General features: G+C 40.4%; 1 protein-coding gene across 2 annotated transcripts in view; it reads right to left on the minus strand.

The window, feature by feature from the left end:
- Nucleotides 1-2,400: 2,400 nt before the first annotated feature.
- The window catches only part of SHC4 (SHC adaptor protein 4), an 82,768-nt gene continuing 71,922 nt past the window's right edge, over nucleotides 2,401-13,246 (minus strand). The window contains exons 8-12 of one of the 2 annotated variants that reach the window (XM_075858029.1): nucleotides 8,697-8,862; nucleotides 6,339-6,399; nucleotides 5,657-5,776; nucleotides 4,840-5,072; nucleotides 2,401-3,044 (exon numbers count right to left, since the gene is read on the minus strand). In XM_075858029.1, the coding sequence (XP_075714144.1) occupies nucleotides 2,898-3,044; nucleotides 4,840-5,072; nucleotides 5,657-5,776; nucleotides 6,339-6,399; nucleotides 8,697-8,862 (727 nt within the window). In that variant the 3' untranslated portion in view covers nucleotides 2,401-2,897. Of the gene's footprint in view, nucleotides 3,045-4,839; nucleotides 5,073-5,635; nucleotides 5,777-6,338; nucleotides 6,400-8,696; nucleotides 8,863-13,246 lie in introns of both variants that reach the window. The other variant, XM_075858028.1, reaches the window with a different exon arrangement.

Genomic DNA, 13,246 nt, shown 5'->3' on the forward strand with positions numbered 1-13,246 from the left:
TCCACAGCGCTATGCCGGCAGAAGCAGAGGACTGTAGATTCACGTCCTGGCTGCACGGGGCATATGCGGCTAGGATGTGAATCTACAGACTGGCGGCATGTAGGGGTTAAATTAGAACTGTCAGATGAAAACTGCTGCCTTATTTGCCCTCATTATGTCATAGAATACGTATAAAAGAATAGTGTATTTATATTTAAAGAGGCTCTGTCACCAGATTCTGAAATCCCTATCTCCTATTGCATGTGATCGGCGCTTCAATGTAGATAACAGTAACGTGTTGTTTTTTTTAAAAAACGTTCATTTTTCGCCAAGGTATGAGCTATTTTATATATATGCAAATGAGCTTTGAAATGGACAACTGGGCGTTTTTTTTCCGTTATGTCCAACTGGGCGTGTATTGTGTTTTTAACTGGGCGTGTTTATGTGTATGACGCTGACCAATCAGTGACCAGTCAGCGTCATACACTCTTCAACATCTGCACGCTCCTCTCCTGAAATATTCTGTGCTGCTGTGAACTCTGCTCTTACCATTACGTAGCTCTCAGTCTGTTACCTCTCCTCCACTTCTGTCCTCAATAACACCTTGACATGATTGGCAAGTCACCACCCCGCACAAGATCCGCACGCTCATCTCCTGAAATACTCTGTGCTGCCTTAAACTCTGTGGACAGGTCAGGATCCTGTTTTTTTTAAATGCTGCTGGGGAACCCGCTCGATCCACTATATAAGGCTGCGCCTCCATCCTCTTCTGCCCCAGTCACTTATTCCCAAGCACTGTAAACTTTCAGATTGGTTGCGCTGTGAATATTCGGAGAACGTGATTGGTTTATGTGCAGGGTAATGAACATACAGACAAGCAGTAGAAGACTGACTAAGGGCTGAGCATTTCATTGAATTCAGTCTTCTACTGCTTGTCTGTATGTTCATTACGCTGCACATAAACCAATCACGTTCTCCGAATATTCACAGCGCAACCAATCTGAAAGTTTACAGTGCTTGGGAATAAGTGACTGGGGCAGAAGAGGATGGAGGCGCAGCCTTATATAGTGGATCGAGCGGGTTCCCCAGCAGCATTTTAAAAAAACAGGATCCTGACCTGCCCACAGAGTTTAAGGCAGCACAGAGTATTTCAGGAGCCGCGTTCTGCTCCCGTAGGTAAACGGGGTAGCAGCACTGCGAAGACCGCACAGAGAATTCACCGGCGGTCAGGATAGAACGTAGCAGCTAGATGAGGGGAACACACCCAGCTGCTAAGTGAGACACAGCAGGGCGCGCTTCCAACACAACCGTGCTGTTAGCTATACAGCTGACGGCTGTCAGCCGTGCAGTAGGATTTTGTGCGGGGTGGTGACTTGCCAATCATGTGAAGGTGTTATTGAGGACAGGAGTGGAGGAGAGGTAACAGACTGAGAGCTACGTAATGGTAAGAGCAGAGTTCACAGCAGCACAGAATATTTCAGGAGAGGAGCGTGCAGATGTTGAGGAGTGTATGACGCTGACTGGTCACTGATTGGTTAGCGTCATACACGTAAACACGCCCAGTAAAAAACACAATACACGCCCAGTTGGACATAACGGAAAAAAAACGCCCAGTTGTCCATTTCAAAGCTCATTTGCATAAATATAAAATAGCTCATAACTTGGCCAAAAATGAACGTTTTAAAAAAAATTAATAAAAATGTTACTGTTATCTACATTGCAGCGCCGATCACATGCAATAGGAGATAGGGATTTCAGAATCTGGTGACAGACATCATGACTCTTTAAAATACTTGTGTGCTGTGCAAAGGCATGTTCCAAATCTATATGCGTTGGTCTCATAGCTCATTCAAGGGTACATGAATGACTGACAACAAATTATCAGATGTATTTATAATTATTCAGTATTTTTACTGTTGCCATTTTCCTTAGCACTGCTCTGAGAATGCATTTATATTTCTCCACATCATCAATGAGACTTGTCTTCGGCACCAACAAGCCACGGGCAATGTCACATAAACCCAGCTAGCCTAGGAGGAATTTCTTGGAACATGGTTCTAAAGTCCCTGAGGACTCCTATGTAGACATATAGCATACAGATGCTTCTCTGGTTTAATGCAAACATACACCCCACTGCTTGATGTAAAAAAATATGTGATATCAGTTATTGAAGGTGTTTTCATGCAGAACATCCAGACACTTAATATCACTATATTCTGCAACATTCTTCCAATTGAAATATTATTATTCGTTCACTGATACATCACCAATTACCACATATGGCACACATATATTTTCCTTATAAAAGCAAAATATTTTCTGAAGTGTATACAGAGTTAAAGAGAAAGAAAGGAAGCTTTATAATGACCCATGTATGTCTATTTACACTACAAAAGAAAGATTAGACTGTTAGTAAAAATATAATGTTACTAAAATTTCATGTTGAACTCATTAAATGTATATACATGCCGACTGCTTATTTTCCCATTATTTCAATGTAATACAATACATATTTTACAATTTCCAATAATATCATAAAGCTTTACACAGTATACTGAGATTGGTAGAGATGATTGTAATATATACAAAACCATATATCCAGCTAAGAATGTCCATTCCAAGGCACATACCACTCATTTCGGATGACTCTGACGTACTATTGGAGGGGTTTGTGCTTTCAAGTATTATTTGCTTGTGTATTTTAATACAGAACTCTGACCGTTTTTACAGCAGTTGTTGTGGAAAACACTTCCTGAATTCAAATCACATCTTCATATAAAAGAGAAGTCTGTGGAGCCTGAATTTATTGTTTACTGTGTCTTTCCATGATTGATTTAGGTCCAAAAGTTGTGTTGACACGTGAAAAAATATGACATGTATCCAGTAGTTCACATGCACACAATAGAAATGCTGTTTTTTCAACCGTGTAGCGCATCAGTTTCTTGCCTCCTCACTGGCAGCCGCAGACTGAGCTCACTTCCGGATGAAGTTATAGGTAACGCATTCTCCACGTGGTACTTTATTAGGTGGCTCACATTGTCAAAAACACGATCTTTAGTTCTTACCTAGTACACAAACACAATTTTTAAGTTAGAGCGATATATATGTTTGTTTGTTAGAAATCTGCCATGTTGCTCATACCATAGATATGTGTTTAATGGGAAAGTATTACAGAGGTATGTATGATAGAGTCTTCATATAGCACACATTTAGATATGTATAGCCTACAAATTTGTCCCTCAATAAATAATAAAAGCGCTGTGAGGCTAAGCTCTCACAATGCAATTCATGATGTATCTTTATAGGCAAAGCCAGTAGTGGATACAAACAGAAGTATACACGTCCGTTTTCCGCCTTTCAGGATCCACTTCTGGTTTTGGCTAAAGATCCGTCAAAAGAATGCATCAGCAACTTCACCAAACTGTCATGTTTGAACCTGGCCTAAAAATGATCATGCACAAAAGATAAAAGTCACCAGGATTTTGGGCAGAAACGGGAAACTAACTTGTTTGAATGAGGGCCTCCTGCTGGCAGATGGGGGGAAAGAGGGATGGGATTGTAATGTCGGGGTAGGGAGACAAACAGGTGAGCCCTAATCTACCCGCCACTCAGTCCCTGCCTACTTGCAACGACCCGCCCTAGGCGACGGGGTACAACTGGGCGACGGTCCCTACACTCAATAGGTGCACGACAGACAAACAGACAAGGGTACAAAGAAGCCGGGGAAATGGGGAAGTTTCCCACGGGAACACCGTGAGCAACAAGCGAGGTGAACGAGCCGAGTCAAACCAGGAGATGAGCGAGGTACAAAAACGCAGAGCAGAAGAGTGGTCAGTAAAGCCAAGGTCAATAACGAGCAGAGGGTCAGTAGTTCAAGAAGCTGCAGCAGGGCCAGGAAACCAGCAGAGAAGAATCACAAGCAAAGGAGGAACAGGAAAGGCAGGTATAAATAGACAGAGGGCGGGAGCTAGCTCCGTCTGGCCAGGCTGTGATAGGCTCTCCCACTCCTAAGCCTGCCATCCTGGGTGGTGGAAGATGGAGTCAGTCTCACAGACATAGAAGCAGGTGCAGACTGATTACCTATGGGCATTGACACAGAAGCTGTGTCTGGCAGATCCTTTACAGGGATGTTGAACTTCAACGTGCCAAATACTTTGTTCCCTCGGGAGATAAGCCACTGCAAAGCCGAGTGTACCTGTTCATGGGGGAGGTGGGAGAAATAGCTGTCGGCCAAAAGAGCGTTCCGCTAACATCTATCTCATGTGTATGGCCAGCTTTACAATGAACATATAAAGATCCCATAATGAAGTTCTACCATGGACCCACTTGAAACATTATATAAGAGATGTGCATTATCGGCAATGGTTGACACGATACCTGCTGGCATATAACGCTCTTCATTTACAGAATACAGGCAGCTGTAAATGGAGCCTGTATTCTGCTAATAACAGTATAGCTGCAGTGAATTTATCCTGCTCCATATAAACTGCTTTACCTTTTTGGCAGAGATTATCTAGTATCTCTGCTTAGAATACATCTACAAATAATTCAGCCCTTATAAAGTCCTATGTTGATTAAGGTTTATTAGACCATGCCTCTATAGAAACGAAATAACCTATAGAAATGTGGTTCACTCATCAGTTAATGTATTTTAACCTTTCTAGTCTATAATTTTTTTTTTTAAATAAAATAAGAAAATTAGGGCATAAGACAAAATAACCCTTGTGATCACCTTCAAAGCTGGAGATTTTCAGTCACTAGTGGATATTTAAAAGGATATCACAGTACAATATGACCACTGGCAAATTTCTTTACTTCATTGGAGGAAGGAAGAATAGGAACGCAATGACAAACACTTACCTTTCCCTCGGGGTCCACTAGCAGGAGATGTTTTGGATGTCCACCATGAAGTCCACTCAGTACATATTGACCAACTGATGTTGTGCTTTCTCGAACTAAAAAGTCTCCATCACGAATAAGCAAGCTCTCTGCAACTTTTCGATTCATCTTGCCGTGATACCAAACTTCCCTCTGCGTGGAGCTGCTAATGGGTGTTTTGCTTGCCAGGCAAAGACCTCCAGGACCTTGAATTACTATGACAGAAAAATAAGCATGAAAACAAATTATGTTTTAATAATACTAATAAGAAAAATTACATTGGTATTCAATACGTATATTATGATTAGCCTCATCATCCTATATACAAATGTATTTGACTTTTTATTCACAAGTAAGGACGTCAGTAGGGACCGATCACTGTCCATCATTTGTGACACATAAAAACCCTCAATTACTGAAAAAAACTAACAATTTTTTTCCTTTTTTTTTTTTTTAAGGGAGCATTTAAAGGGGTTCTGCTTTATATAATTTGTTTTTATTTATCCCTCTTATTTTTGAAGACTAAAGGGTCTTTTCAATACAATGTTTGTAAAAAAGTGCCATCTCACCAAGTGGACAGGGGTCCCCATTGGCTGCATGCTACCAATGCTGCCACAGCTGGTAGAACAAGGTGAAAATTTTATCATGTAGGTAGGATTTGTAGCTGCATGTTCATGTGACTACTGGACAATAGGCAGCAAATGCTCTGAATCAAGTGACATAACAATGTAAAAATGAGAAATGAAAAAAAAACTTTTTTTTTTTTTTTTTTACATACTTGATTTTACACAGGCTTTACCGGAAATCTGAATATTCTCTTGAGGTTCAGTTTTTGCCACTGTGTTCATATAACATGGATCATCCAAAATATCTCTGCCAGACAGCATATCTCGCATGTGTTCATTCTGAGTAGAAAGACCTGAAAATATAAGAGTTTGGTGTTAGTTCATTGATAACTAGAATAAAGTAATTACACACCTTTATAGAAAGACTATACAGATGTTTCCACCTTTAACTTTGAAGTTACTCCATTTGTCATGATAGCATTCAATACAATCTTGCGCTATCCAGTAAAAATCATACACTTTTTTTTTAACATAGGAGCCTATGGGCAACGTATGGCTGGGGTGTAATTTTTGTGTGTTTAACATCTCCACTTGAGAGTTAAACTGTTCTTCAATTTTAATCCCTGTGTTTAGTGTTGTTATATGTAGGCAAGCAAGGCCCTTTTCTCACACTTTTTTTGCAGGCAGAAAAATAAATTTCAAAATTCCTTCAGGAATTTTGATGTAGACATTGACCTGCCGGCAGAACATTTGCCGCGTTTTTCGCTGCATTTTTCGCTGCGTTTTTCGGCCACAGCCATTGAGCACCGTGGGCAAAAGACGGAAACTGTTTCCGCGTCAAAAAAAGCGCCAAAATACTCTATGTGAACTAGCCCTAAAAACAAAACAGTATTAAATATAATAGACACCTCATACCTACTGTCTTCGGGTTTTCTAAACAGTTCTCATATATGTTGACACTTTTGGGGCAACCCACCTAAGATAGAAAACACAGTGTTCAGAAAAGATGCTACTTCTGGCAGACAATATTTATTATGGTAGATCTGATTTGATCACCACGGCCATAGACGCTTAAATACGCTTAAAATTTTTTTTAAAAAGATTTTATAGTTGAAAAGAGGAGTTAGTGAGATAGTAACAGAAAGAAAAAAATTTAACTTGAGATATTTTAACACATTTTATATATATATATATATATATATATATATATATATATATATATATATATATATATATGTATATATACATGCGTACATACACTACCGTTCAAAAGTTTGGGGTCACCCAGACAATTTTGTGTTTTCCATAAAAACTCACACTTATATTTGTCAAATGAGTTGCAAAATGACTAGAAAATATAGTCAAGACATTGACAAGGTTAGAAATAATGATTTTTATTTGAAATAATAATTTTCTCCTTCAAACTTTGCTTTCATCAAAGAATGCTCCATTTTCAGCAATTACAGCATTGCAGACCTTTGGCATTCTAGCTGTTAATTTGCTGAGGTAATCAGGAGAAATTTCACCCCATGCTTCCAGAAGGCCCTCCTACAAGTTGGATTGGCTTGATGGGCACTTCTTGCGTACCATACGGTCAAGCTGCTCCCACAACAGCTCTATGGGGTTGAGATCTGGTGACTGCGCTGGCCACTCCATTACAGATAGAATACCAGCTGCCTGCTTCTTCCCTAAATAGTTCTTGCATAATTTGGAGGTGTGCTTTGGGTCATTGTCCTGTTGTAGGATGAAATTGGCTCCAATCAAGCGCTGTCCACAGGGTATGGCATGGCATTGCAAAATGGAGTGATAGCCTTCCTTATTCAAAATCCCTTTTTCCTTGTACAAATCTCCCACTTTACCAGCACCAAAGCAACCCCAGACCATCACATTACCTCCACCATGCTTGACAGATGGCGTCAGGCACTCTTCCAGTATCTTTTCAGCTGTTCTGCGTCTCACAAATGTTCTTCTGTGTGATCCAAACACCTCAAACTTCGATTTGTCTGTACATAACACTTTTTTCCAATCTTCCTCTGTCCAATGTCTGTGTGCTTTTGCCCATATTAATCTTTTCCTTTTATTAGCCAGTCTCAGATATGGCTTTTTCTTTGCCACTCTGCCCTGAAGGCCAGCATCCCGGAGTCGCCTCTTCACTGTAGACCTTGACACTGGCGTTTTGCGGGTACTATTTAATGAAGCTGCCAGTTGAGGACCTGTGAGGCGTCTATTTCTCAAACTAGAGACTCTAATGTACTTGTCTTGTTGCTCAGTTGTGCAACGGAGCCTCCCACTTCTCTTTCTACTATGGTTAGAGCCTGTGTGTGCTGTCCTCTGAAGGGAGTAGTACACACCGTTGTAGGAAATCTTCAGTTTCTTGGTAATTTCTCGCATGGAATAGTCTTCATTTCTAAGAACAAGAATAGACTGTCGAGTTTCACATGAAAGCTCTCTTTTTCTAGCCATTTTGAGAGTTTAATCGAACCCATAAATGTAATGCTCCAGATTCTCAACTAGCTCAAAGGAAGGTCAGTTTTATAGCTCCTCTAAACAGCAAAACTGTTTACAGCGGTGCTAACATAATTGCACAAGGGTTTTCAAGTGTTTTCTAATCATCCATTAGCCTTCTAACACAGTTAGCAAACACAATGTACCATTAGAACACTGGAGTGATGGTTGCTGGAAATGGGCCTCTATACACCTATGTAGATATTGCATTAAAAACCAGACGTTTGCAGCTAGAATAGTCATTTAGCACATTAACAATGTATAGAGTTTATTTCTGATTAATTTAATGTTATCTTCATTGAAAAAAACTGTGCTTTTCTTTCAAAAATAAGAAAATTTCTAAGTGACCCTAAACTTTTGAATGGTAGTGTACATATATATTATATACATGTATATATATACTCTAGTCCTGGACAACCACATCATGCAACTTCTTGTATAAAGGAACAAATATCTTGAAGTTCCTGTGGTGGTCATCAATGTAAGCCTTCAGTCAAATCTGCGTTAGAGGCTCCGTAAGGGGCCTCCGTCCCAGATCCGGCAGGGATTGCCGGAGACAATCTCGCAGCATGTTGCGCTATTGTGTCCGGTGAAATCACGGACACAGCGACGGAAAAGCCCACGGAACCCATTAAAGTCAAAGGGCTCCGTCGGCGAACCGGCGGTGTCCGTTGTGCAACGGACGGAGCAGAACAACGGAATGTCACAATGCAGGTGTGAACAAAGCCAAAGTCTGACTAGAAAGTTTTATAAGGATTTAGTACCTACCTTAGGGTCCTTATCACCATCAGGTCTAGATCCTGTGGTTTCCAATTGTATTCTTTTGTCCAGTAAACCACCAGCAGGGGGCTCTTTTCCTGGTAACTCATTGTAGTATTCATTGCCCTCCTTTATTTCTGTCTTCTCAGCTACATTATTATTGCTTAATACTTCACTAAACACCAAAAAATTGTATAAGTCGCGCTAGTAAAATTATAGAAATGCAAATAAAAAAGGCAAGATCCATACATCCAGGACAATTAAAAGTGTGTGTCCACCATTGAATATAATTTGAATGTTTACATATAGAAAAAAGCTGCATAACAAGTTGAGCAATTTGCATATCACCTTGTACTGATCCTGAGTTACAGTATTTATCAGACTATGTTCATACAGGGTGTATTCGCAGCAAATTTTATTGCAATGTCAGTAAATGCAGTTTTCACAACTTCAAATTTTCATATCCACAGCATGCTCTTTTCTGCCGCGTGAAGGTGGCAAATTTCTCAACGGATTTACAATAAACTCAATGTCCAAATCGGATTCCAAATCTGCATGGCTCTGCATCTGCATGGAATTGATTACAATTCTCCAGGCTGCAGAGCTGAAATCTCCCAACATTCCTTGTTTTCTTGCTCTGAATAGAGTCTTCTCTGGTGATGTGCCTCCTAGGAAGTGTAGTCTTTACACCAGGCATTGTACAGTAAGCTGTTAAGAATCTGACAACAAGCTTGATGTTTTTAATGACAATCAGCAGAATTGTAAATGCAGCTCTGGGTTGTAATACAAGCTGTAACTCAAAACTAGTATAAGATATGTATTTATTATATCTATCTATAAATTGCAAAATTGATTTCAAAGATGAACATTCACTTCAAAATTTTTAAAAAGCCATAAATGAAAGCATGTGACAAAAAGACCCAGTTCACAAAAACTTCTGATATTAACACTTATCTTCTTAATTACACATGTTCTATTAAATAAAGTTTATAGAATAGAGCATTACATATTCTAAAGGTGATTTTTAATTAGGGAATGACCTCATAAGTGTTTTTGCTCTGGCCTGTGCTCTCAGTTGGCCACTAGGAGCGCATGGAAAGGTGAGCTTGTTCAATACGTTTACACGTTGCGGTATTGTGTGGTTGTGTATATCACTGCGGTGCTGCACTTGGGGGGATGTGGCTCAAAGCCAAAGAGGCTTGGCGTGGCCTGGCATCATGAGTGCTTTTGGGCCCCTGGGCTGCTCCCTCAGCAGGAGTGGCGTTGCAGTGGCAGCGACCGCAATGCGGTGCTGCAACCAGTAGGGACCCACTTTTTGAGAGGTCGCCGTGAAGTGGCAAGTGGGCTTATACAATTTGATCAAATGTTAACAAAAAACCTTGTTCGTGTTTATAGATTTTTGCCTAGCAGCTATAGATCTATGTATTACAAGTGGATGTGCGGTCCATGACTAGTCTCTCATATTGACATATTCTAAAGGTGCCTATACATATTAGACAAAACTCGGCTGAACCCTCCAATATATGCAGCATCGGCCTACGATCTAATGTATATGGGAGCCTTCCCACGCTGTGAGGTCACTTCCTGCCGCAGGTCTCTCACCGGAGTGACGGAAGACTGAACAGACATCGCCTCCAGCCACTGCAGATTCTGATAAATGTCCCGGCACGCCTCGTGGCGATGTCTGTTCAGTCTTCCGTCGCTCTGGTGAAGGACCTGCGGGGAAAAAGTGACGTCACAGCGTGATCTCGCAAGATCGTTCTGTGAGTCAAGCTGGGCTGGAATCAAGAAAAGTGTATGACGCTGATTGGTCAGCGTCAAACACTTTTCTATACAACGCCCACTTGGTGAATAAAAAAAAACCACCCAGTTGGGCATTTAGAAAGAATTTGCATAAAAAAAAGAGTAGTTATCTACATTAAAGTGCCTAGATTAGGTAGGAGGTAGGGAAGTTATAAACTGGTGACAGAGCCTCTTTAATGTGTATGGCCACCATAACACTTTGCAATGTATTAGCAATTTCAGAAGAAGATGTCAGGAACTTTGCGTTGCAGTGTTTGTTTACATCAAGCAAATCCACAGACTAGAAATGCATACACATGGGATCAGTAGACCTGCTCTCTGCTTCATTGGAGTTCATTGCGGTACAACTACTTAGAGGGGTTGTCCGGACAAGGGGTGATTTTTCATACTGATGACCTAGCCACAAGATACACCAGGCATTGTATGTTATGCATGCTGTATGCTGGATACAGATGACTCCATACACTGCATAGCAAGTTTGCGGATATGCTTGAAGTAAACAATATATTAACATATAGCTAAGGTTAAAAAGGACATTCTTCTACATGTATGTGAACCAAGCTTTGTCAGAATCATTTCTGCAAATTTTAAGAAAATATTTAAGGTTAGAAGAAATGAGATAGTTATTGTAAAGGATCTGCCAGACACAGCTTCTGTGTCGACGCCCGTGGTTAATCAGTCTGCATCTGCTCCTAGGTCTGATAGAGTGACTAGATCTTGTACCACTCAGGCTGGTAGGCTGAGGAGTGGGAGAACCTATCACAGCCTGGCTAGACGGAGCTAGCTCCCGCCCTTGGTGTATTTATACCTTCATTTCCTGCTCTTCCTTTGCCTGTGATTCTGTCTGGTTTCCTGGCTCTGCAGTTCCTGCTAGTACTCTTGACCTCTGCTTCAAATTGACCCTGGCTTTACTGACTACTCTGCTGCTCTGCGTTTGGTACCTCGTACACTTCTGGTTTGACTTGGCTCGTTCACTACTCTTGTTGCTCACGGTGTTGCCGTGGGCAACTGTCCCATTTCCGTTAGCTTCTGTGTACCCTTGTCTGTTTGTCTGTCGTTCACTTATTGAGCGTAGGGACCGTCGCCCGGTTGTATGCCGTCGCCTAGGACGGGCCGTCCAAGTAGGCAGGGACTGAGTGGTAGATTAGGGCTTCCCTGTCTGTCTCCCTACCCCGACATTACAGTTATCTTCTAGGATGGATAAGCAAGATGCCTACAACATAGAGGCGGATGATCTCTCTGGAAAGAAGCTGGGAGATAAATGGATAATGAGCGTGTATTTCAATGTCATCCCGAGGAAGTATGAAAAATATTGTTTTAGGGAATACAATTTTTAGGGAATACAATTAAACAGAAGAGATCACTGTTGGTGGTATGTTCCATTATTATTTTATTTGATATTTTCGTCCTGGGTTGCAATGTCAATGTCATTATTTGTTAATTGCCACATCTGGAAGGTTTCATGTAAAACCCCTTATCATCTTCCATTACAGCATTTTGTGGCCTCCAAGGATTTCTTAGTTTCTCCACTATTCTCCTTGGAAGATAAAGTCTTGTTTTATGTGATAAAATACAAACACAGCTTATTTTAATTGGCACGCGCTCTGAAACCTCTCAGAGAAGCACTCAGCAGAAACGTCTGTATTTTATTTCCCAGAACCGCAAAGGAAAAAAAAAGTATTTCCTTTCTCTTAAATTGTGGATGTTTTCAATTTGTACGACTGTTGATATATGTTATACTTTGTTCATTTGCTTCTAGGAAATGTATAAATGTAACCCACAGAACTGAACATTGTAATGTTTATAATAGTATTTATCACAGCTTTCATTCTCTGAAAATATACTGTAATTGGTATTAAGCACTATAGTGGCATTTTCTTACCTACAAAAATAATACGATTTGAAGAGCTTAAAGAGGCTCTGTCACCAGATTATAAGTGCCCCATCTCCTACATAATCTGATCGGCGCTGTAATGTAGATAACAGCAGTGGTTTTTATTTTAAAATACGATAAATTTTGAGCAAGTTATGAACAATTTTAGATTTATGATAATTAGTTTCTTAATAGACAACTGGGCGTTTTTTAACTTTTTACCAACTGGGTGTTGTACAGAGGAGTGTATGAGGCTGACCAATCAGTGACCAATCAGCATCATACACTTCTCATCGTTCCAGCCCAGCTTCTTTCACTGCACACACAGCGTGATCTCGCGAGATCACCCTGTGCTGTCATTCACAGCGAGATCAGGCTGTGCTATGAGTTAAGTCCCACAGAAACTTTATCGAAGTTTTGGGACTATGAATAGACATTGCATCCAGGCTGGAGGCGATGTCTATTCACTCTCAAGACACTTCGGTAAAGTTAATGTGGGAGTGACAGCACAGCGTGATCTCGCGAGATCACACTGTGCTGTGAGTACAGCTAATCATGAATGAAGAGAAGTGTATGACGCTGATTGGTCAGCGTCATACACTTCTCTTTACAACGCCCAGTTGGTAAAAAGTTAAAAAACGCCCAGTTGTCTATTAAGAAACTAATTAGCATAAATTTAAAATTGTTCATAACTTGCTCAAAAATTATAGATTTTCAAAATAAAAACCACTGTTGTTATCTACATTACAGTGCCAATCAGATTATGTATTACAATCTGGTGACAGAGCCTCTTTAAAGGCTATGGACAATTTTTGTGTGGAAAAAAAAACATTTTTAAATTTGTTAGTAGTTACTTGGAGTTAAAAAAAAAGTTGCACAAAGT

The sequence above is a fragment of the Rhinoderma darwinii genome, chromosome 3, assembly GCF_050947455.1.
Source record: "Rhinoderma darwinii isolate aRhiDar2 chromosome 3, aRhiDar2.hap1, whole genome shotgun sequence".
In the NCBI taxonomy this organism is placed as follows: Eukaryota; Metazoa; Chordata; class Amphibia; order Anura; family Rhinodermatidae; genus Rhinoderma; species Rhinoderma darwinii.